The sequence below is a fragment of the Globicephala melas genome, chromosome 3 (assembly GCF_963455315.2).
Source record: "Globicephala melas chromosome 3, mGloMel1.2, whole genome shotgun sequence".
In the NCBI taxonomy this organism is placed as follows: Eukaryota; Metazoa; Chordata; class Mammalia; order Artiodactyla; family Delphinidae; genus Globicephala; species Globicephala melas.
In genome coordinates, this window is record NC_083316.1 from 60,406,016 (window position 1) to 60,430,614 (window position 24,599).

Consider the following 24,599-nt stretch of genomic DNA (forward strand, 5'->3'; position numbering starts at 1 on the left):
GGGCTTTTGTTTGTTGGAAGATTTTTAATCACAGTTTCAATTTCAGTGCTTGTGATTGGTCTGTTTATATTTTCTATTTCTTCCTGATTCAGTCTTGGCAGGTTGTGCATTTCTAAGAATTTGTCCATTTCTTCCAGGTTGTCCATTTTATTGGCATAGAGTTGCTTGTAGTAATCTCTCATGATCTTTTGTATTTCTGCAGTGTCAGTTGTTACTTCTCCTTTTTCATTTCTAATTCTATTGATTTGAGTCTTCTCCTTTTTTCTTGATGAGTCTGGCTAATGGTTTATCTATTTTGTTTATCTTCTCAAAGAACCAGCTTTTAATTTTATTGATCTTTGCTATCGTTTCCTTCATTTATTTTTGATTTATTTCTGATCTGATTTTCATGATTTCTTTCCTTCTGCTAACTTTGGGGCTATTTGTTCTTCTTTCTCTAATTGCTCTAGGTGTAAGATTAGGTTGTTTATTCGAGATGTTTCCTGTTTCTTAAGGCAGGATTGTATTGCTGTAAACTTACCTCTTAGAACTGCTTTTGCTGCATCCCATAGATTTTCGGTCATCGAGTCTCCATTGTCATTTGTTTCTAGGTATTTTTTTATTTCCTCTTTGATTTATTCAGTGATCACTTCGTTATTAAGTATTGTATTGTTTAGCCTCCATGTGTTTTTATTTTTTACAGATCTTTTCCTGTAATTGATATCGAGTCTCATGGCGTTGTGGTCGGAAAAGATACTTGATACAATTTCAAATTTCTTAAATTTACCAAGGCTTGATTTGTGACCCAAGATATGATCTATCCTGGGGAGTGTTCCATGAGCACTTGAGAAAAATGTGTATTCTGTTGTTTTTGGATGGAGTGTCCTATAAATATCGATTAAGTCCATCTTGTTTAATGTATCATTTAAAGCTTGTGTTTCCTTATTTATTTTCATTTTGGATGATCTGTCCATTGGTGAAAGTGGGGTGTTAAAGTCCCCTACTATGAATGTGTTACTGTCGATTTCCATTTTTATGGCTGTTAGTATTTGCCTTATGTATTGAGGTGCTTCTATGTTGGGTGCATAATTATTTACAATTGTTATATCTTCTTCTTGGATCGATCCCTTGATCATTATGTAGTGTCCTTCTTTGTCTCTTCTAATAGTCTTTATTTTAAAGTCTATTTTGTCTGATATGAGAATTGCTACTCCACCTTTCTTTTGGCTTCCATTTGCATGGAATATCTTTTTCCATCCGCTTACTTTCAGTCTGTATGTCTCTAGGTCTGAAGTGGGTCTCTTGTAGACATCATATATATGGGTCTTGTTTTTGTATCCATTCAGCCAATCTGTGTCTTTTGGTGGGAGCATTTAGTCCATTTACATTTAAGGTAATTATCGATATGTATGTTCCTATTCCCATTTTCTTAATTGTTTTGGGTTCGTTATTGTAGGTCTTTTCCTTCTCTTGTGTTTCTTGCCTAGAGAAGTTCCTTTAGCATTTGTTGTAAAGCTGGTTTGGTGGTGCTGAACTCTCTCAGCTTTTGCTTGTCTGTAAAGGTTTTAATTTCTCCATCAAATCTGAGTGAGATCCTTGCTGGGTAGAGTAATCTTGCAGGTTTTTCTCCTTCATCACTTTAAATATGTCCTGCTACTCCCTTCTGGCTTGCAGAGTTTCTGCTGAAAGATCAGCTGTTAACCTTATTGGAATTCCCTTGTGTGTTATTTGTTGTTTTTCCCTTGCTGCTTTTAATATGTTTTCTTTGTATTTAATATTTTACAGTTTGCTTAATATGTGTCTTGGTGTGTTTCTCCTTGGATTTATCCTGTATGGGACTCTCTCTGCTTCCTGGACTTGATTAACTATTTCCTTTTCTATATTAGGGAAGTTTTCAACTATCGTCTCTTCAAATATTTTCTCAGTCCCTTTCTTTTTCTCTTCTTCTTTGGGAACCCCTATAATTCGAATGTTGGTGCATTTAATGTTGTCCCAGAGGTCTCTGAGACTGTCCTCAGTTCTTTTCATTCTTTTTTCTCTATTCTGCTCTGCAGTAGTTATTTCCACTATTTTATCTTCCAGGTCACTTATCCGTTATTCTGCCTCAGTTATTCTGCTATTGATCCCATCTAGAGTATTTTTAATTTCTTTTATTGAATTGTTCATCGTTGCTTGTTTCATCTTTAGTTCTTCTAGGTCCTTGTTAAATGTTTTTTGCAGTTTGTGTATTTCCAAGATTTTGGATCAACTTTACTATCATTATTCTGAATTCTTTTTCAGGTAGACTGCCTATTTCCTCTTCATTTGTTAGGTCTGGTGGGTTTTTATCTTGCTCCTTCATCTGCGGTGTGTTTTTCTGTCTTCTCATTTTGCTTATCTTACTGTGTTTGGGGTCTCCTTTTTGCAGGCTGTGGGTTCGTAGTTCCCATTGTTTTTGGTGTCTGTCCCCAGTGGCTAAGGTTGGTTCAGTGGGTTGTGTAGGCTTCCTAGTGGACGGGACTAGGGCCTGTGTTCTGGTGGATGAGGCTGGATCTTGTCTCTCTGGTGGGCAGGTCCACGTATGTTGGTGTGTTTTGGGGTGTCTGTGGACTTATTATGATTTTAGGCAGCCTCTCTGCTAATAGGTGGGGTTGTGTTCCTGTCTTGCTAGTTGTTTGGCATAGGATGTCCAACACTGTAGCTTGCTGGTTGTTGAGTGAAGCTGGGTGCTGGTGTTGAGATTGAGATACCTGGGAGATTTTTACCATTTGATATTATGTGGAGCTGGGATGTCTCTTGTTGACCAGTGTCCTGAAGTTGGCTCTCTCACCTCAGAGGCACAGCACTGACTCCTGGCTGCAGCACCAAGAGCCTTTCATCCACACGGCTCAGAATAAAAGGGAGAAAAAGTAGAAAGAAAGAATTAGTAGAAGAAAGAAAGAAAGAAACAAAGAAAGAGAGAAAGAAAGAAAGAAAGAAACAAAAACAAAGAAAGAAAGGAAGAACGAAAGGAGGGAGGGAGGGAGGAAAAACAGAAAGAAAGAAGATAAAGTAAAGTAAAGTAAGAGAAAATATAATAAAGTTATTAAAATAAAAAAATTATTAAGCGAAAAATAAAAGAAAACAAATTAAAAACAGACGGATAGAACCCTAGGACAAATGGTGGAAGCAAAGCTATACAGACAAAATCTCACACAGAAGCATACACATATACACTCACAAAAAGAGGAAAAGGGGAAAAAATCCTAAATCTTGCTCTCAAAGTCCATCTCCTTAATTTGGGATGATTTGTTGTCTATTCATGTATTCCACAGATGCAGGGTACATCCAGTTGATTGTGGAGCTTTAATCCGCTGCTTCTGAGGCTGCTGTGAGAGATTTCCCTTTTTCTTCTTTGTTCTCACAGCTCCTAGGGGCTCAGCTTTGGATTTGGCCCCGCCTCTGCGTGTAGGTCGCTGGAGGGCGTCTGTTCTTCGCTCAGACAGGACAGGGGTTAAAGGAGCCGCTGATTATGGGGCTCTGGCTCACTCATGCCGGGGGGAGGGAGGGGCACGGAGTGAGGGGCGAGCCTGCGGCGGCAGAGGCCAGCGTGACGTTGCAGCAACCTGAGGCGCTCCGTGCGTTCTTCCCAGGGGAGTTGTCCCTGGATCCCGGGAACCTGGCAGTGGCGGGCTGCACAGGCTCCCTGGAAGGGGGATGTGGATAGTGACCTGTGCTTGCACACGGGCTTCTTGGTGGCAGCAGCAGCAGCCTTAGCGTCTCATGCCTGTCTCTGTGGTCCGCGCTTGTAGCCACGTCTGGCGCCCGTCTCTGGCGCTCCTTTAAGCAGCACTCTTAATTCCCTCTCCTCGCGCACCAGGAAACAGAGGGAAGGAAAAGTTTCTTGCCTCTTCGGCAGGTCCAGACTTTTCCCTGGACTCCCTCCTGGCTAGCCGTGGCGCACTAACCCCCTGCAGGCTGTGTTCACGCCGCCAACCCCAGCCCTCTCCTGGTGCTCCGACCGAAGCCCGAGCCTCAGCTCCCAGCCCTGCCCGCCCCGGCGGGTGTGCAGACAAGCCTCTTGGGCTGGTGAGTGCCAGTCGGCCCTGATTCTCTGTGCGGGAAATCTCTCCGCTTTGCTTTCCACACCCCTGTTGCTGTGTTCTCCTCCGCGGCTCCGAAGCTTCCCCCTCTGCCACCCACAGTCTCCGCCCACGAAGGGGCTTCCTAGTGTGTGGAGACCTTTCCTCCTTCACAGCTTCCTCCCACTGGTGCAGGTCCCATCCCTATTCTTTGTCTCTGTTTTCTCTTTTTTCTTTTGCCCTACCCAGGTACATGGGGAGTTTCTTGCCTTTTGGGAGGTCTGAGGTCTTCTGCCAGTGTTCAGTAGGTGTTCTGTAGGAGTTGTTCCCCGTGTAGATGTATTTCTGGTGTATCTGTGGGGAGGAAGGTGATCTCCGCGTCTTACTCTTCCACCATCTTCCCCCAATCTGTCATATGGTTTTTATCATTCAGTTTGTTAATATGGTGTATCAAACTGATTGATTTGTCTAAACTGAGGAATCCTTGCATTCCTGGAATAAACTCCACTTGATCATGGTCTATGATCCTTTTAATATGCTGTTGGATTCTGTTTGCTAGTATTTTGTTGAGTAATTTTTGCACCTATGTTCTTCAGTGATATTGGCCTATAGTTTTCTTTTTTTGTGACATCTTTGGTTTTGGTATCAGGGTGATGGTGGCCTTGTCGAATGAGTTTGGGATTGTCCCTCCCTCTGCTATATTTTGGAAGACTTTGAGAAGGATAGGTGTTAGCTGTTCTCTAAATGTTTGATAGAATTCGCCTGAGAAGCCGTCTAGTCCTGGGCTTTTGTTTGTTGATCACAGTTTCAATATCAGTGCTTGTGATTGATCTGTTTATATTTTATGTTTCTTCCTGGTTCAGTCTCGGGAGGTTGTGCTTTTCTAAGAATTTGGCCATTTCTTCCTTGTTGTCCACTTAATTGGCATATAGTTGTTTGTAGTAATCTCTCATGATCCTTTGTATTTCTGCAGTGTCAGTTGTTACTTCTCCTTTTTCATTTCTAATTCTGTTGATTTGAGTCTTCTCCCTTTTTTTCTTGATGAGTGTGGCTAATGGTTTATCAATTTTGCCTATCTTCTCAAAGAACCAACTTTTAGTTTTTTTGATCTCTGCTATCATTTCCTTCATTTCTTTTTCATTTATTTCTGATCTGATCTTTATGATTTCTTTCCTTCTGCTAACTTTGGGGATATTTTGTTCTTCTTTCTTTAATTGCTTTAGGTGTAAGGTTAGGTTGTTTATTTGAGATGTTTCTTGTTTCTTGAAGTAGGATGGTATTGCTATAAACTTCCCTCTTAGAACTGCTTTTGCTGCATCCTATAGGTTTTGGATTGTCGTGTTTTCATTGTCATTTGTTTCTAGGTATTTTTCTATTTCCTCTTTGATTTCTTCAGTGATCTCTTGGTTATTTAGTAGCGTATTGTTTCGCCTCCATATGTCTGTATTTTTTACAGTATTTTTCCTGTTATTGATATCTAGTCTCATAGTGTTGTGGTCGGAACAGATACTTGATACGATTTCAATTTTCTTAAATTTACCAAGGGTTCATTTGTGACCCAAGATGTGGTCTGTCCTGGAGAATGTTCCATGAGCCCTTGAGAAGAAAGTGTATTCTGTTGTTTTTGGATGGAATGTCCTATAAATATCAATTAAGTCCATCTTGTCTAATGTGTCATTTAAAGCTTGTGTTTCATTATTTATTTTCATTTTGGATGATCTGTCCATTGGTGAAGGTGGGGTGTTAAAATCCCCTATTATTGTGTTACTCTCAATTTCCCCTTTTATGGCTGTTAGCATTTGCTTTATGTATTGAGGTGCTCTTGTGTTGGGGCATAAATATTTACAGTTGTTATATATTCTTGGATTGGTATTTTGATCATTATGTAGTGTCCTCTTTTGTGTCTTGTAATAGCCTTTATTTTAGAGTCTATTTTGTCTGATATGAGAATTGCTACTCCACCTTTCTTTTGATTTCCATTTGCATGGAATATCTTCTTCCATCCCCTCGCTTTCAGTCTGTATGTGTCCCTAGGTCTGAAGTGGGTCTCTTGTAGACTGCATATGTCCGAGTCTTGTTTTTGTATCCATTCAGCCAGTCTATGTCTTTTGGTTGAAGCATTTAATCCATTTACATTTAAGGTAATTATTGATATGTATGTTCCTATTACCATTTTCTTAATTGTTTTCAGTTTGTTTTTGTAGGTCTTTTCCTTCTCTTGTGTTTCCTTCCTAGAGAAGTTCCTTTAGCATTTGTTGTAAAGCTGGTTTGGTGGTGCTGAATGCTGTTATCTTTTCCTTGTCTGTAAACATTTTAATTTCTGCATCAAATCTGAATGAGGTCCTTGCTGGGTAGAGTAATCTTGTTTGTAGATTTTTTCTTTTCATCACTTTAAATATGTCCTGCCACTCCTTTCAGGCTTGCAGAGTTTCTGCTGAAAGATCACCTGTTAACCTTATGGTGATTCTCTTGTATGTTATTTGTTGCTCTTCCCTTGCTGCTTTTAATACTTTTTCTTTGTATTTATTTTTTAATAGTTTGATTAATATGCGTCTCTATGTGTTTCTCTTTGGGTTTATCCTGTATGGGGCTCTCTGTGCTTTCTGGACTTGATTGACTATTTCCTTTCCCATGTTAGGGAAGTTTTCAACTATAATCTCTTCCAATATTTTTTCAGACCCTTTCTTTTTCTCTTCTTCTTCTGGGACCCCTGTAATTTGGATGTTGGTGCGTTTAATGTTGTACCAGATGTCTCTGAGACTGTCCTCAATTCTTTTTTTTCTTTTTTCTGCTCCCTGGCAGTTTTTTCCACCATTTTATCTTCCAGCTCACATATCTGTTATTTTGTTATTGATTCCTTCTAGTGTATTTATAATTTCAGTAATTGTGTTCATCATTGTTTGTTTGCTCTTTAGTTTTTCTAGATCCTTGTTAAGTGTTTCTTGTCTTTTCTCCATTCTGTTTTTGAGATTTTAGATCATCTTTACTGTCATTACTCTGAATTCTTCTTCAGGTAGGTTAGCTATTTCATCTTCATTTATTTGGTCTTGTAGGTTTTTACCTGCTTCTTCGTCTGTAACATATTTTTTTGTCGTTTCTTTCTTTTTTTTGGATGGGTGGTGCTGTATTCCTGTCTTACTGGTTGTTTGCCCTGAGATGTCCAGTACTGGAGTTTGCAGGCAGTTGGATAAAGCTGGGTCTTGGTGCTGAGATGAGGACCTCTGGGAGGCCTCACTCCAATTGATAGTCCCTGGGGTCTGAGCTTCTCTGTTAGTGCAGCGGTTTGGACTCGGAGCTCCTACCACAGGAGCTCGGACCTGATCTGCAGCCTAGGAATCAAGATCCTGCAAGCTTTGTGGCATGGTAAAAAAAAGAAAGAAAGAAAGAAGAAAAGGAGCAGTACAGTATCAAAGAATAAAAAACAAAATTGAATTAGAAAGATAAAAATTATATTAGGAAAAACAAAACTATAATTGAAACAACTGCAACAAGGTAAAATAACACAACAGAAAAAAGAAAAAAAGCGGGGGGAGGGCAGGGAACAAGCCAAAAAGAGAGAACAATAACAAAGTATAAAGAATAAAATAAAATTAGAAAAATAAGAGGTTTATCAGGAAAAATAAAAATATAATAGAACAACAATGAATCAACAAGGTAAAACAGAACTCCAATCCAAAAGAGGAAAAAAGAAAAAAATGCACCTTGGCTATGGGGGCAGAGTGTAAGCTGGGGTGAAACAGGTAGGGGTGCGAGTTAGGGTGGGGCGGGACCTAGGCAGGTGGGGGGTGACATTTGAGCATGGGGTGGAGCGTAGGTGGTGATGTTCAGGCATTGGGCGGGGCCTCTGCTTAGGACCTGCGTGGAAGGGGAGAGGTAGCATGTTGAAAGAAGGGCCTCTGGAGTGTGGAGTTCTGGAGTTTGGAGGTAGGGCCCTGAGTGAGGGTGTGGGGGTGGGGTTTAGGCCAAGTGTTGGAGGGTGTCTCTGAGTGCAGAGCTGGGGCCCTGGGTCGGGGGGGTGGGGACGGGGCTTGGTTTCTGCGAGGCAGGAGGGAGGCTCTGAGGGCAGAGGATTAAGCCTGGGAGCCCAACAAGCTCCCCGGTGCCTAAGTGGACAGGGAAAGCACTGGCCCCATTCCCTTCCATTCTTTTGTGCCTCTCCCCCACTGTCTCCCCCAGGGTCTCCCCCCGCCTGTGGACCCCTAACCGTGGGTGGGTCCCACTGGGTGTAGGAACTCCTCCTCTCCCTAGCCACCCCTCAGGGGTGCTGTCCCTTAGGTCCGGCCTTTACTTTTGCTCCCCCTTCCCTCTCTCCCACTTCTCAGGACCTGTGTGGCTGGAGGGGGCCTCGGTAGGTAGAGGATCAGGCCTGGGATCTGAACAGGTTCCTGGGGGCCCAAGTGGGCAGGGGAAACCTGGCCACGCTCCCTTTTGATCCTCTGCCCTCCCAGTGGTTCCCCAATTTCCCCCTTTGGACGTGGGATTCCTTCCCCTCCCCCACCTGCCCCTTAGGGGTGCCAGTTCCGTCCCACCTCCACTTCTCCCCCCCCTTCACTCCCCCCACATCCCACATCCTACCCAGTTGCTGGGGGTTCCTGCCATCCCCTTAGGTGTCCGTTGTCCCCCACCGGTGCCTGCTAGGTGCCCTAGTTGTGCGGAGACGCGAATTCCCTGTCCTCCTAGTACGCTATCTTGACCCCACCCCTGTAACTAGCTTTTTTGCTTATTTAGCATGTCTTCAAGATTCATCCATGTTGTAGCATATATCAGTACTTCATTTCTTTTTATTGCCAAATACTACTTCAGTGTTCAGATACAGTGTTTTTTATCTGTTCATCAGCTGATGGACATTTGAATTGTTTCCACTTTTTGGTTATTAAGAATAATGCTGCTGTGAACATTTCACGTACAGGTTTTTGTTTGGAGGTATGTTTTCATTCCTCTTGATGCCTACCTCAGAGTAGAATTGTTGAATCGTATGGTAACTCCCTGTTTAACATTTTGAGGAACTGTCAGACCCCCCACAAAGCAGCTGCACCATTTTACATTCCCACCAGCAATGTATTGTTTATGAAATTTAAAGTTAAATATTTCTGCAGCTCTATATCCAGTTAAATAGGCATGTATTGAGTACATGCCCAATATATGTGAGGTACTGTATTATGTACTAAGTGGTAAGAAAATTGTAAACTAAATGTAAGCAATAGGGACTTCCTTGGTGGTCCAGTGGTAGAGAATCCACCTCCCAATGCAGGGGATGTGGGTTCGATCCCTGGTCGGGGAACTAAGATCCCACATGCTGTGGGGCAACTAAGCCCGAGCGCCTCAACGAGAGAGCGTGTGTGCTGCAAACTACGGAGCCCACAGTGCTCTGGAGCCCGTGCACCACAACTAGAGAGAAAACCCACACACCACAACTAGAGAGAAGCCCAAGCCCACACGCCACAACGAAAGAGCCGCGTGCCTCAAGGAAGATCCTGCATGCTGCAGCTAAGACCTGACACAGCCAAATAAATAAACAAATAAATGAATAAATAAGTAAATTAAATTAATTAAATAAAAATAAATGTAAGCGAAAATTGTAAGCAGTACAGTGACATTCACATATACGGAAACTTTGTATAATTTAATTGTTATATAAACAAAGTGCTGTGGAACAGAAGGGAGTGATTAGTTCTGAGTATTGAAAATTTGGAAAAAACTGAGAAGTCAGCCTTGAATGTTTCAAATCACCTTTTGTATTAAGAATTTTTAATAACATGAACAGACATATTAGGTGAAAAAATTATTTCAAATTATATATATAGTATAATCTCAACTATATTATAAAAGTAGAAAAGGTAGGACACATACTAAATTATTAATGGTAATTATAGGCGGAATTATAGGTGAGTTTTTCTCCTGTAGCCTTCTCATTTCTACCAGAAGCATTATTATACTTTTGTATTCTGAAAAAAATGTATTAAAAATAATAAAAGCTAAATTATTAAGAGACTAAAGTTCATTGCATCTTATCATAGAGAAATTATCTATGGTTTAAAAAAAGGTATAATACTTTATAATTACCTGGTTTCTTTTTTTTTAAGTTTCATGCAGAAATTTATTTTGATCACGACTTACAAAGTTATGTCCTTGTGGATCAAGGCAGTCAAAATGGTACAATTGTAAATGGAAAACAGATTCTTCAAGTGAGTATATACTTATTAATTAAATACTTGCACATTATTTTAAAAAACTGAAATGAAACTTTTTATCCCTCAGGGCCATAGTTATTATACATATCATTTAGTTCAGATTGGTATTCACCCAAATGTGTTAACATGGAAGGGAATTCTTAGAAAGGGCTAAAAAATGTATACAGTAAGTGGATACTTAACTGTTGAGTTTTGACTTCTAATTATGTACCTGTGCCTTATTTTTGGAAATAAATGCATTTTAAAGCTATTCAGAGTAAATGTTCTTATAGCAACTTTAGGGGCCATCCTTTGTGTGTGTGTGTGTGTGTGTGTGTTTAAACTGTTAAAGGAAATGTTGTTAAACTGTAAACTCCTTGAAGGCAAGGGCTATGTCTATTTAGTTAACTCTTCTATCCCAACATGTAACAAAGTGCTTTAGCACATAATAAGATAATATATGGAAGGGAGGGAGAGAGGTCTTAGTCTATAAGAATCAAAAATGAGATAAAACTGAATTATCAAGAGAGGACGGAAAAAGGGAAATATGATGCACCTATCTCCTTAACACTTCATCTTTTTGATTGTGATTTTTCATTTTGGTAGTAGACTGTTTGAAGTTTGAGTTGGGTATTTCTGTGATAGGATTGGGCATGGAGATGGGGAGATCAGTGGATTTTGATAATATAAAAATTAGAGGGCTTCCCCGGTGGCGCAGTGGTTAAGAATCTGCCTGCCAATGCACGGCACATGGCTTCGAGCCCTGGTCCTGGAAGATCCCACATGCCGCGGAGCAACTAAACCTGCGAGCCACAACTACTGAGCCCATGTGCCACAACTAGTGAAGCCCATGTGCTTGGAGCTTGTGCTCTGCAATAAGAGAAGCCACTGCAGTGAGAAGCCCGCGCACCACAACGAAGAGTAGCCCCTGCTTGCTGCAACTAGAGAAAGCCCACGCCTGGCAACGAAGACCCAATGCAGCCAAAAATAAATAATAATAAATATTAAAAAAAAATTAGAAGTTGCTCGGTTCAGCTGTCATCTTCTCAACTAGTAGAATATTATGCATCACCTTCAAGTTTTGTGGAAATGTGTGTGCATATGTCTATCTCATTGAGAACAATCTCAATTTTTATTTTTATAATCAGACATTACAGTAGACATAAAATAAATAAAATAACCATATGTAACTCTCTTGGGTTTGGCTTTGTAATTTTTTTCTCCTTTAGCCCAAAACTAAATGTGACCCTTACATACTTGAGCATGGAGATGAAGTGAAAATTGGAGAGACTGTGTTGTCCTTTCACATTCACCCTGGCAGTGATACCTGTGATGGCTGTGAACCAGGGCAGGTTAGAGCTCACCTTCGTCTTGATAAGAAAGATGAACCTTTTGGTATGTGAAACGTACTGTTTATGGGCATGGTAGCTTTTTAATTCACTGCGTGTTCTAAAAAAGTATCAGTACCAGCTTCATATCTAATTGATATAATACTCTATTGAGATACATTTGTATTTAAGTGAATATTATCAAATGAGCCTAAGAAATGACATGTATTTGAAATTTGAGACCTAGACTAGTAGATTATGATTGTAGTTGGTTTTTCTGTGTAGTAATTTGTACTATTACAGCATTAGGTTACTTTATGACCAGGAATGATAATCATTAGCTCTGTTTTTGCTAATCCAGTCTATAGGCTTTTGAAGCAGCACTGCAGTGGTAGCTAAATGTACTTCAAAGGAGTAATTGTGACATAAATAGAGATTGGTTTCCCTTTAACATCTGTTTACTGATATAAAAAGTCATCCACAGTTAAACTCTGATGTAAAATAGTAACATAGAAAATAATAGGCCAAGGTATTAAGATTTATTTGTTGATATATTTGCTTTCCTACTTATAGTTTGTTTGATATATTATCTGTGTATATACCATTACTTTCTATAATAAATAATATTGTAAAATGTTACTATCTTGTTTAAAACCCACTCATCTAAGGCTTTAAAAATTGAAAGATCCTTTTAACTAGTAAGTAATTTTTTTCACATCGTTTGTTTCCTTTAAATACCAACTATACACGTTCATTATGTATTTTTTGTCTTCTCATACTACCTTATGAAAATGAGTATGGCACGTTACATAGTAACGTGAATCTTGGGTTCTGTTATTTTTCTTTTGCACAAGCTTATGTTCCTTTGGAAAACTCACAATATTTCTGCATTTGGATTTCTATTACAGTAACCATATTGAAAAATTAAGATGTGCAGTGTTTCTTTCAGTATCTAAAACATTCCTATAATCTTTCGAGTTTTGGTTTACTTTCCAAGTAGATTTAATTACCAAAATGCTGAAAGGACATCATCACAACCTAAGATCCTTTTATATTAATTTATTTGAACTTTTTATTAATCTGCAGATGGGATACTAGTACTATTAGTTTTTCATTATTAAATAAACAGTATTATATCATATTTAGTGTTTTTTTTTTTCTTTAAACCAAACTCAATTTTTCCTTTTAGTTGGTCCAACTCTAAGTAAGGAGGAAAAAGAGCTGGAAAGGAGAAAAGAATTAAAGAAAATACGAGTAAAATATGGTTTGCAGGTAAGGGAGTTAAATATTGTTACATGTGTTAAACTGTGCGTCTGGTTTTGTATAAAACTGCCTGTAGATAAGCATAGTCCATTTTTATATATAAAAAGAGAGCTATTTAGAATGATTCTGAGATTTATGTAGTTCCTGTTAGTTTTTTACTGTTTACCTCAACAACTATTGAGGTTGGAGTAGGAAAGTGATGATAATACCCTATATTGGAATAACCATTTCTGGTTTTTAAAAAACTTGCATTAAAATGATACCCTCGAAAAACACAGTTGGAGGACTAATACTGCCTGATTTCAAGACTTATTATAAACTACAGCAATAAAAACAGTATAGTACTGGCAAAAAGATAAATATGTTGATGGAACAGAATAATGAGTCCAGAAATAGACCCATATAGATACATAGATACATAGATAAATGTGTATACGTGTGTGCGTGTGTGTGTGTGTATGATTTTCAACAAAGGCATGAAGGCAATTTGGTGGAAAGAGGATGGTCTTTTTTCAACAGTCAGTGCTGGAACAATTAGATAGCCATATACAACAACAATAACCTTGATCCCCACCTCATAACATATAAAAATGAACTCAAAATGGACTATAGATATAAATTTAAACTTCTAGAAGCAAACCTTAAAAAAAAAGTCAAAGATTTTTTAAGGTATCTAAAACTAAAAACACTATCCATAAAAGCACAAATTGTACTTCCTCCAAAACTTCTGTTCTTCCAAAGACACGATTAAGAGAATGAAAAGGTAAGCCACAGACTGGGAAAAATATTCGCAAATCATATATCTGATAAAAGTCATGTATCTTATACCTAGAGTATATAAAGAACTCTGAAAACTCAATAAGGGAAAACAACTTAATTTAAAAATAAGCAAAAGATTTGAATAGACACTTCACCAAAGCAGGTGGCAAATACACACATGAAAAGATGTTCAGTGTTATTAGTCATTGGGGAGTTGCTATTTAAAACCAATTAAAAAGACTGACCATACTAAGTGTTGGTGGGCATGTGGAGGAACAGGAACTCTCATACACTGCTGGTGAAAATATAAATGGTGTGATTGCTTTGGAGAAGAGTTTAGTACTTTGTCAAAAAGTTAAATGTACACCTACTGTATTATTCACCATTCTACTTCAAAGTATTTCATTTCTATCCAAGAGAAATGAAAGCATATGTTCATACAAAAACTAGTGAGCAAATGGTCACAGCAGCTTTTTTTCTAAAAGCCAAAAACTGGAAAAAACTCATCTGTCCATCATTAATGGATAAACAAACTATGTTAAATCTATATGGTCAAACACTCTAGCAATAAAAAAGCATAAGCTATTGATACAGATTACAACATGGATGAATCTCAAAATGATTGTGCTGAGTGAAAGAACCAGACAAAAAGAGTACAGTTGACCGTTGAAAAACCCGGGGATTAAGTGTGCTGACTCTCACCTTGGTTGAAAAATCTGCATATAGCTGGTACTCAGCCCTCTATGTCCACAGTTCCTGTATACCTGGGGTTCTGCATCCACAGATTCAACCAATTGCAGATCGTGTAATACTGTAGTATTTAGCGCTGAAAAAAAATCTATGTATAAGTGGATCCACGAAGTTCAAACCCATGTTGTTCAAAGATCAACTCAACATGCTATATACTTCGATTCTATAAAATTCTAGGAAAGCAAACCTAATGTATCATGGCAGAAAGATCAGTGGTTGCCTGGCTACAGGAGAAGATGCACAGGGAGAGGGGCTGGAGGGATAGATTACAAAGAAGGACGAGGATACTTTTGTGGGAGATGAATATGTTTATTATCTTAATTGTGATGGTTTCATAAGTGTATACGAATCTCAAAAGTAACTGTACACTTTATGTGTAATTTATTGTATGTTAATTATACCTCAGTAAGGCAGTTTAAAAAAATTACCATTTAATCCTATAAGTAGACCAGAAAACTAATTAATATTGCCATTTTACATTAGAGAAACTAGAGCTGGTCACCTACCTACTAAACGACAGAGCTAGATATAGGATCTAGGTCTTAAGTGTATTTGTCCAGTGTTTTTTACACTTTATGAACAAGTCAGAAAAGATGCTGCCAAAATAACATTTTTATGCAGAATTGTAGTTTTTGTTACTGTTGTACTAAGGGAGAGAAATCATAATAGAAAAAAATGTTAAGAGGTTAATTTGGGAGGAAAATAGAAGATCTATAAGGAGAGATTAAAATGTTTTTTCAAAAATTTTAGCTTAATTTCTACATCATTTTCTGGGGAGAATACCCATTAGGGTTGGTGGTCTGTATTTTTCTGTTTTGAAAGCAAAATTAAGTAAAAACTTCTGTGGTACTTTCCTTGCATTGCTCTAGCAGTCTGTAGCATCTTTTTGGATGAATGTTGTACTTTTTATGTAAAGATTAGCAAATAGTAACAAAGGGGAAGAGGAGCCTTTGAAACCCCAAGCTGAATTGCCTGTCTCTTTTGTGCCACTGCCATATCTTGTGTATACCTTAATTGTCGAACCAGTCATACTGTAACATGCTGACGACTGTGTGTGTCTGCACTTTAGGATTATAAATTTCTTTGCATTCTGTCACCTAGCATAGGGCATAACTTACTCTTTACTTAGAAAATATTTGTGGAGTGACTGATTAATCATGTAATGAAGCTGTATTGAAGCAAAAAGCTATTATTATTGCCAGGGTAAAAGAGCATTTATTTCCTTTTATCTATTTTTTAAAGACTTTCTACATTTTTCCCTTCTAAGGAACAGTATCAAAATATTTTAGGTCCTTTGGAACTTTCAGTTCCTAAGAGAAAAGGAGAAGTAGATTTTTTTCCCCAGCCCCAGGGGTTCTCCATATTTTTTTGAATACTGGTAGTTCATATGAGAATATGAGTACACAGCATTGATTCAAAATATACTATATTTTCACTATATTAAAGGGGATAGAATAGATATATTCAATAATGTAATTGTCTTAATTTGTATATCTTAATTTATATCATGGCTTATTTAATGGAGACCACATTGAACCATATTTGCTAAGCAAGGCAAATATACAGACATTATATTTTTACTTATTAGTTTTGTTTTCCTCAATGAATATTTCATGTTTATGAAGAATACAGACTACGAAGATGAAAAGGCTTTGAAGAATCCAAAATATAAAGATAGAGCTGGAAAACGTAGGGAGCAGATTGGAAGTGAAGGAACTTTCCAAAGAGATGATGCTCCTGCATCTGTTCATTCGTAAGTATTAAATTTTAATTGCTTGAAACAGTCTTTGTACCATAATCAGATTCATAGGGTGATGTGATTTATAGGGCTATATAATCTGATAGGTAGCCTTTTAAAGGAGTAATATAGATCAAGATGGAAACTCTACATCTGTTTACATTTTCCTCTAATATTGGTATTGCGTTATTCCCTAGAAAATTACTGATCATATATGTAAGTATACATACAGATTTATCACATACAAACTTAAACACACATATATATGCATAGCTAACATTGTAGCCACACAATTGAGTGACCATACTTTTATATATTAGATATTTAGGAGGCTGGGCTAGTAAGAAATTGGTATGGACTGATACTTTTAATAGTTATTTCAGAACTCAACTGCTTCTGTTCTTGACCCTGAAATACTATTTTTCTTACTGTTTTTTTTTTTGCGGGGGGGGGCTGCGTCACGTCTTAGCTGTGGCACGCGGGATCTTAGTTGTGACACGTGGGATCTTTCTTGCGGGGCGCGGGCTTCTTTCTAGTTGTGGCGCCTGGGCTTAGTTGCCCCGTAGCATGTGGGATCTTAGTTCCCCGACCAGGGATGGAACCCGCATCCCCTGCATTGGAAGGCGGATTCTTAACCACTGGACCACCAGGGGAGTCCCTTACTTTTTTTTTTTTTTTTTTTTTTTTACGGTACGTGGGCCTCTCATTGTTGTGGCCTCTCCCTTTGCGGAGCACAGGCTCCGGACACGCAGGCTCAGTGGCCATGGCTCATGGGCCCAGCCGCTCCGCGGCATGTGGGATCTTCCCGGACCGGGGCACGAACCCATGTCCCCTGCATCGGCAGGTGGACTCTCAACCACTGCGCCACCAGGGAAGCCCCCTTACTTATTTTTGATTCAGTTCGTTGCTCTTGGTAAACTAGCATTGATAAACATGAAAAATGTAATTTTGAAGCCTACAAAATGATTATATTTCTGCATTTAATCATATATTAGCTACATTTTGTTTCTCAGAATATAAATTCTAGGTTAAGTTAACATTTAAATCTTTCATGTAGAACTAACAATTAGTTACTAAATTTTGACTTATTATCATTTTATTGATTCTAAGATATACTACTTGGATAGAATTTTACAGTTACATGTGACAGCAGTTTTTTCTTAATGGTACATAGACTAACAGTGCATCTTAGAGTTTATGGAGTCACATTTTATGAGGTATAGCATTTTAAATTAGATATGCTAAGCAACATGACAAATATATTTTAAGGTTTAATATTTTTGAAATAATTGCTGGAGAATATGAAGATTGCATTACAGTTAAATTAGAAGACAGAAATGAAAAATGAAATCCATTGGTCTGACATTGCTTGGGTTATTGTTATTAAAGAGCTAATTTACATATTCTGTAGAACTGAAAAGACAATGTGATAGAACATAAAATTAAAATACCCTTAAATTAGCAGACCATAAAATCATAAAACAAAATGCAAATAGTTAATGAGAGGTTTCGTTTTAACTTTTTTTATTGATGTTAAATTCACAAATGTAAGTATCAATATCAGTGATACATCATAAGATTAACACATTGCAGAATACATGTCCTGGTCAAGAAATAGAAAATTATCAGTAACCGCAGAAACCTACCCTCCTAGTGTCCCCTCTTAATCACTATTCCTCTCTCCTCCCCAAAGGTAACTATTCTACTGACTTCACCAGCATCAGATTAATTTCACGTATTTTTTAACTTTAAATAAATGGAATAATTTAGTATTTATTTTGTGTCTATATTCTTTTTGTTCAGCATTACTTTGTTATGTTTGGTACGTTTTATATTATATTGCCATATAATATTCTCTTGTATGAATATGCCACAGATTATCCACTTTACCACTGGTGGACATCTGGATTGTTTCTGATTTGTGGTTATTGTTAGATTTGACTGCAAAACATTCCCTTTTCTGTTAAATAGTATATGTAGGAGTAGAATTTGTGTATCTTCAACTTTATTAGGTAATGCCCAGTAGTTTCTAAAGGAGTCGTACCAGTTATTTTTAATTCATGAATTTATTATAAATGTGACTTAAATGGTCTTTTAGAAGTCAACTCTCATCTTACTTTTCTCTAAAGTGAAATTACTGATAGCAATAAAGGTCGGAAGATGTTGGAAAAGATGGGTTGGAAAAAAGGAGAGGGCCTAGGGAAGGACGGTGGAGGAATGAAAACTCCGGTAAGACTTGAGATTTCTTTCATTCTTTATTCTTGTAATGGATATATTTACTGCACTTACTGTATGCCAGGTGTTGCCTTAAGTGCTAGGAGTATTGTAGCAAGCAAAAAGAGACATAATTACTACCTTTGTGGCAATCACAGTTACCAAATATATGTGTTTATGATGTGTTTTGTTTTGTTTTTAAAGTTCTTAGGAAGGCTCTTAGAGTTTTTTCCTTCATCAGACTAGGATAGTGAATGTTATTTCCTGAGCCAGAAGTTCTTCTGTGTCTTTTAGTTATTTTTAATGACTTCTTCACTGTGCCTTGTCCTAACATGCAAGAGCAATCACAGTGTTACTTTACGAACAGGCAGACTCTGTACTAGCTGGAGAATCTGTTTTAGGTTCAAGATTCAGAGCATGTAACAAGCAATAGAGAGAATCATGTCTGGAAAACAATACAGTGGTTTAATTCTATAGTCCCATGGTTCATCAGAGGTTCAGATTCTCTTTCACAAAAACCTTACAAAGTAGTAATATGATCAAAGAACTTTCTTGATAATTAGTTGGTACCTGAAGAAATAATGGGTGCATCAGTGTGAGTTTAATGTAAATTTTCTCATTTCATTGAGGTACAGTGGGATGAACATGGGTTTAGTAGTCAGGTTAGAATATGTGTTCTATTACTAGCTGTGTGACTTAGGGCAAGTTTGGATTTCAGTTTTCATATGTAAAAATGGGGATAATGAGAACTCTTTCAGGGATGTCTGAACATAAAGCCCCTAGGATGGTGCCTGAAATATATTAGGCACTCAGTAAGTGGTGGCTTGTAATGGTTCTCAAAATAATGCGAAGTCCTCCCCTCCTTTTATGAAAATAAACAAGTTCTCTTTTTATGACTCTTAATGTTTAACTTACCTGTTCACTTACTTAGGTGAGGCTTGGACTGTAGGTTTAAATACATCCATTGCTTTTACTTCTCGTTAGAGTAGATGACAGGTTGATTCTGCAGCATCTCAGTGAAATTTGGTGATTGCTGTTTAAGGAGCATTCTGTTTTCTGTAGAGTCATCTGTACTTATTGACAAGCAAGACAATGTATAATCATGTATTTATTCCTGTATGTATTTGATGCATTTGACAGTTTTTTTTATGCATCAATCTTTTCTAATTCAAAGAATTATAGTTAAAGTACCAAATTGGATATAGCAGATTTCAGTGTGTTTAGATACTACAGTAAGTTCTCTTCTTAACTTTTGGTAACAGATCCAGCTTCAACTTCGGCGAACACATGCAGGCTTGGGGACAGGCAAGCCATCTTCAATTGAAGATGTTCACCTTCTCCAAAACAAGAGCAAAAAGAACTGGGAGAAAGCACGAGAGAGGTTTGCTGAAAACTTCCCGGAAACTAAATCTCAGAAAGATGCACCAGGGACTGTGCCTTGGGTCAAAGGGACTGTAGAGTGAAGGTCAGTCATAGAACACAAAAGCTTTTTTATAGAATTTGGAAACTCTTGTTTAATTGCAGAAATTTTCTCTCCAAAAGAGTCAGTGGCATGAGGGAACCGTGTCACAATTTACCCGCTCTTGATTCAGAAATGTGTAATAAAGTGTGGTTTGCAGTTTTGGTTTTTTTTTTTTTTTTCGGTATGTGGGCCTCTCACTGTTGTGGCCTCTCCCGTTGCGGAGCACAGGCTCTGGATGTGCAGGCTCAGCGGCCATGGCTCACGGGCCCAGCCGCTCCGCCGCATGTGGGACCCTCCCAGACCGGGGCACGAACCCGTGTCCCCTGCATTGGCAGGCAGACTCTCAACCACTGTGCCACCAGGGAAGCCCTGGTTTGCAGTTTTTAAAAAACATTTTTAAAAACTAATAAATAGTGACTGAATCAAGTTATGCTATGAGTGGACTAAAGTTCACAGGGCACAGATGAGCTTATCAAGCTTTGTTACTTTATTTTGTCATTTGCAAGACCCATATAAGCAACTAGCCATATAAGCAAAATTCATGTAACCACTAACTTAAATGTACATTTGTCCTTGTCTCCTTATATTCTCCATTATTGTACGATACATAACAAAAGAAACATCGAAAGTTTATAAAAACAATTCTGACTATATACATCCTTGTTTATGCCCTTTAGGACCTAGGTAGAAAATGTTGAGAAAACATGGGTAGTGGTGTATAAATGTTATTATATTTGAAATAACCCAAGTAATATTATTGAAGAACTAATGAACTGCTGACATGTTGTAGAAAATCAGTCTCATTGTTTTCTTCTGTGAAGAATCTGTTGATTTGTACTATATATTAAGCATTTACCTTTGGTTTGTTTCATAGCTGAAATATTTAGATATGAACAGTTGAGTACAGTATTGAAATATTCAGTGTGCTGGCATTTGTAGTTTTGATAAATCCCATTGCTGGCAATGGAGTTGTGCCAGAAAAATCTGATTTCTACTGCAGAAGGGTTACCTAGCCAAGGCCTCAAACTCAAGATACTTTTTGAAAACGTCTTCAAATGCAATAAAAAACATTATAACATCAAAAAGAATGATTCATTGAACCAATAATTTAAACATACTGGTCTGCTTTGAACTCATGACCAGCCAGAATTTTCCTCTGTAAATTGGCAGCACAGTAATGAAAGGATGCCCTCAGATTTTCGGAGACTGCGGTGCAGCTTTCTGAGTGCAGGTATCACCGCTCTGCCCGTTAACACTGTTCTTTTCCTTTCTGTTCAACTTTTCTCTCAGGTTTTTGCTGGGAAATCAATGCTGGAACTGATCTTTTCTCATAGTGAATATAAGCTATATAGCTCCTTCATCTACTATAAAGAAATGTCTTCAAGATATAGAAATAGGAAAGGAAAATTCTGGGAAAAAGTATGCAGTGGGGAAGATAATTCAGAAAGAAAGCTACCTGTTGGAGTTTCTAGTCTTAATGTACAGGGTACTTAGGAAGAAAGGGCGGTGTGGAAAGAAAAATAAATATATTACTAAAGATGAGACATATGACCAAACAATTGTCAAGTTATTAAAGGCCTAAGATAGGAAAAACAGAGGTCCTATAATTCTAAAAATCTAGATTAAGTATTTTTCTGTATCCTTTTTGGCCACTTACATACCCTAACACATACACATATATGTACATTAGACTTGGAGGCACTAGGAGTGTCCTGCATTATTTTCTCTAAAGTAGAAAAATTACTCATCTAAATGTGGTTCTGGTGCCGGTGCCCTACATATAGGTAACAATATAGGACCCTCAGAGTAAACTTGCTTCTGGTAGATCTCAACTCATTGGGTTAGTATACAACTGTCTATGTAATATTTCCCATTTTTATTACTAGATTGTGGAAAACTTTTTCATTGTTTTCTTTTGTTAAGAAAATGGAAACTTGAAAATGGTGATAAAAATTGAAATATATGTGATATTTGCTTTATTAAAACCCTTTGCAGATCTAAAGTCTCAGGGCTATACTATACTGGTTAAAGCACTGAATAATGAAAATGTCTGGTTCTATTTCTACCTGTGAAATGAGAATATTTAACTCACATGTTTGTCTTGAATAGAAAATGGGAAAATGTATGTAAAAGCACTTTGTAAATTGTAAAAGTAGTACAGATGTGAGCTTCTGTTTGTTTAGAAGCATAAATATGGATTATGTACAATTTGAATTACACATAAAGTTGTTTTGCGTCTAATATTTAAAACTATAGTTTATTCATGCAGTATAAATTTATTAACTTAATAGCCTTTAAGTGTTTAAGTGGAGCTACAAGTTGCTGAATTTTGAGAAATCTAACATATTTTGCCAGAACATGAGAAGCTGGCAAAATTGAGAACGGAAGAAACCATCACCATTACAGTAAAATAACAGAAATTGTTTTCTAGAATTAAATAGCCAGGAAGCACTTTTTCTCAGAAAGGGGTGGATTTTTTTCTGTCTGTTTTTAAAAGTTTTTACTTCTGATGTTTCACTTACTCTAGTTGTGAACTTATGAAAAGTTATGGTTCACCCAATTCAAACACCTTCCAACTTTTCATGTAAAAGATTATTTCTTAATTTGGCACATTTTAAAGGGGCAGGCAAAAGAAATAGAAATTTCCAACAAGGAGAAATTGTATACAAAGGCCTTCCTTAACGAGTTGCAGGAAAGAGGGGTGTGCTTGGCAGGGAGCCAGAAAGGCGTTTCTAGACCTAGCATCTAAAGGTGTTCTCAAGAACAGCTGAAAGTATTTCCCCATTGTGTTGTTCTAAGTGTGCTTCTTATTTTTGTAGGGCATCACTTATATCTCTGCCTTGAAGCTTTGATCTAAAACATTTCCTTTTACTTTTTCAGGCTTTAAAGTGGAAATACATTTGGATTCTTTAAAATGAGTCACTGTTTACGTGTGTGTCTGTGTATCAGGGCCCAGGCTTTCTCTTTGCCTTTCTGCTTTACTCTTCTTAGTGCTGGCTTATGGCATTGTGTGGCAAAATGACTTTTGGAACCCCAGTCATCATAGTCATGTCCAAAACAGAAGAAAGGGGAAAGAACAGTCAGTATTCCTGTTAGTTCTCTTTTATCAGGAAAGCAAAAGCTTACTCAGAAACTCTCACAACAGACTTCTACTTAGGGTTATTAGCCAGAGCCTGATAACATTACTGCCCATAGCTGCAAGGGAAGTTGAAAAGGTAGGCCAACAGGATGGTCTCAGTTGCCTTAAGCCAATCATGAACTATCACCTAGGGCAGAACATGTTGCTTGTTGGAACAAAATCAGGTTCAGTGAGCAAGGCAGAGGGGGACAATGGCTACTGAATGGGCAGGTAACTGTCTGCCAGATAACCCAGCTATCCATTAGTGGTGACTTGGGGTGTTGGTTAAATTGTGATGCAGGCCTACTATGTAATACTTTGTAGCCATTCAGACGAGTAAGATAGAACTGTCTATACCATGATAGAGAAGAATATTCTTATTACATTGCTGATTTAAAAAAGCAGATTGGGGCTTCCCTGGTGGTGCAGTGGTTAAGAATCTGCCTGCCAATGCAGGGGTCACGGGTTCAAGCCCTGGTCTGGGAAGATCCCACATGCCGCGGAGCAACTAAGCCCGTGTGCCACAACTACTGAGCCTGCGTGCCACATCTACTGAAGCCTGCGTGCCTAGAGCCCGTGCTCCGCAACAAGAGAAGCCACCGCAGTGAGAAGCCCAAGGAGTGAGCAGATTTTTGCTTTTTATCATTTCTATATTTGAACTTTAAAGCAGTAAAAGTGTGTAGTTAACTATGTGTATTCATAGACATTTATAATAAGTAGAAATACAACACCAGGAAGAGTGGAGAGGCATTCAGGGCTCAAGCCCAGGTATCTTCCTCACACTCATATGCCCAATTTCATTTACCAGCTATACTCCCATGGCTTCCAGGTTGTCTTAGCAGGACACATATCCAACTCAAAGTCACCTTAAATGTAGCTTATCTAAGACTGAACCCAGAGTCTTCTCCAAACCCTGTCTCTTCCAGTTTACTCTCAGCTAGCAGCACCATCTTCCCAGTTATGCAAGCCGAAACCTAGGAGTCGGTCTCTACTTCACTACCACACCCTCTCTCCTCTTTCCCCTGACTTCCAATATAGTGAATCAGTTCACTGTCACTACTCGCCTGGATTATTCTACTGGCTTCCTAACTGGTCTTCCTGCAGCCACTCCTTCCCTCTAGTCCGTCCTCCACACTGCAGACACAGCGTCTTCAAAACTCCTATTTCATCATCTCCTGTTTAAATTGTCCTCATGGCTTTCCATTACTCTGGTGACTCCAGTTCTCATGCCATTAACAGAATAGGTCTACATTGATCTGGTTTACAATTCAAGATTCCAAATAGATTTCAAATGGAGAAAGAGTTTCACTGATTAAAGAAGAGGAGGTTGGGGTAGGGAGGAGAACTGAGCCACTTATGTACAGTTGCTCTCACATAATGTGTTAAGAAATTTGGTTCTTATCTCTTTGCAAATGAGGAATTTCTGAAGGATTTTAAGCCCGGAAGGGTCCTCATTAGATTGCTTTATAGCAAAATAACTGGCTGATTGAAGAGGGGCAGAGTGGAGGCTAGCAGACCTCCTTGAGGGCTTGTTCTATCAAATATTTATTATTGAGCATGCAGCAGGGGCTGGGTAGACCTGTGAAGGCAGAGAACTTGTTTGTCTCAGTCACTGCTGGGTCTTCAGTACCTGCCACAGGATTGGATGCTCAGGAGGTGTTCATTAAGCATTTGTTAATAGGGTGGATGGAACACACATTTGTGGTATGTTAGGTACTGTTCTAAGTAAGCACTTAACATATATTATCTTCTTTGTTTCTGCCAGTATTTTATGAATT

General features: G+C 38.2%; 1 protein-coding gene across 1 annotated transcript in view; it reads left to right on the forward strand.

The window, feature by feature from the left end:
- The window catches only part of AGGF1 (angiogenic factor with G-patch and FHA domains 1), a 48,918-nt gene extending 26,972 nt beyond the window's left edge, over positions 1-21,946 (forward strand). Inside the window, exons 9-14 of the mRNA XM_030846209.2 lie at positions 10,103-10,204; positions 11,419-11,584; positions 12,707-12,789; positions 15,915-16,042; positions 18,157-18,256; positions 19,504-21,946. Of these exons, the coding sequence (XP_030702069.2) occupies positions 10,103-10,204; positions 11,419-11,584; positions 12,707-12,789; positions 15,915-16,042; positions 18,157-18,256; positions 19,504-19,704 (780 nt within the window). The 3' untranslated portion in view covers positions 19,705-21,946. The remainder of the gene's footprint in view (positions 1-10,102; positions 10,205-11,418; positions 11,585-12,706; positions 12,790-15,914; positions 16,043-18,156; positions 18,257-19,503) is intronic.
- The last annotated feature ends 2,653 nt before the right edge of the window (positions 21,947-24,599 follow it).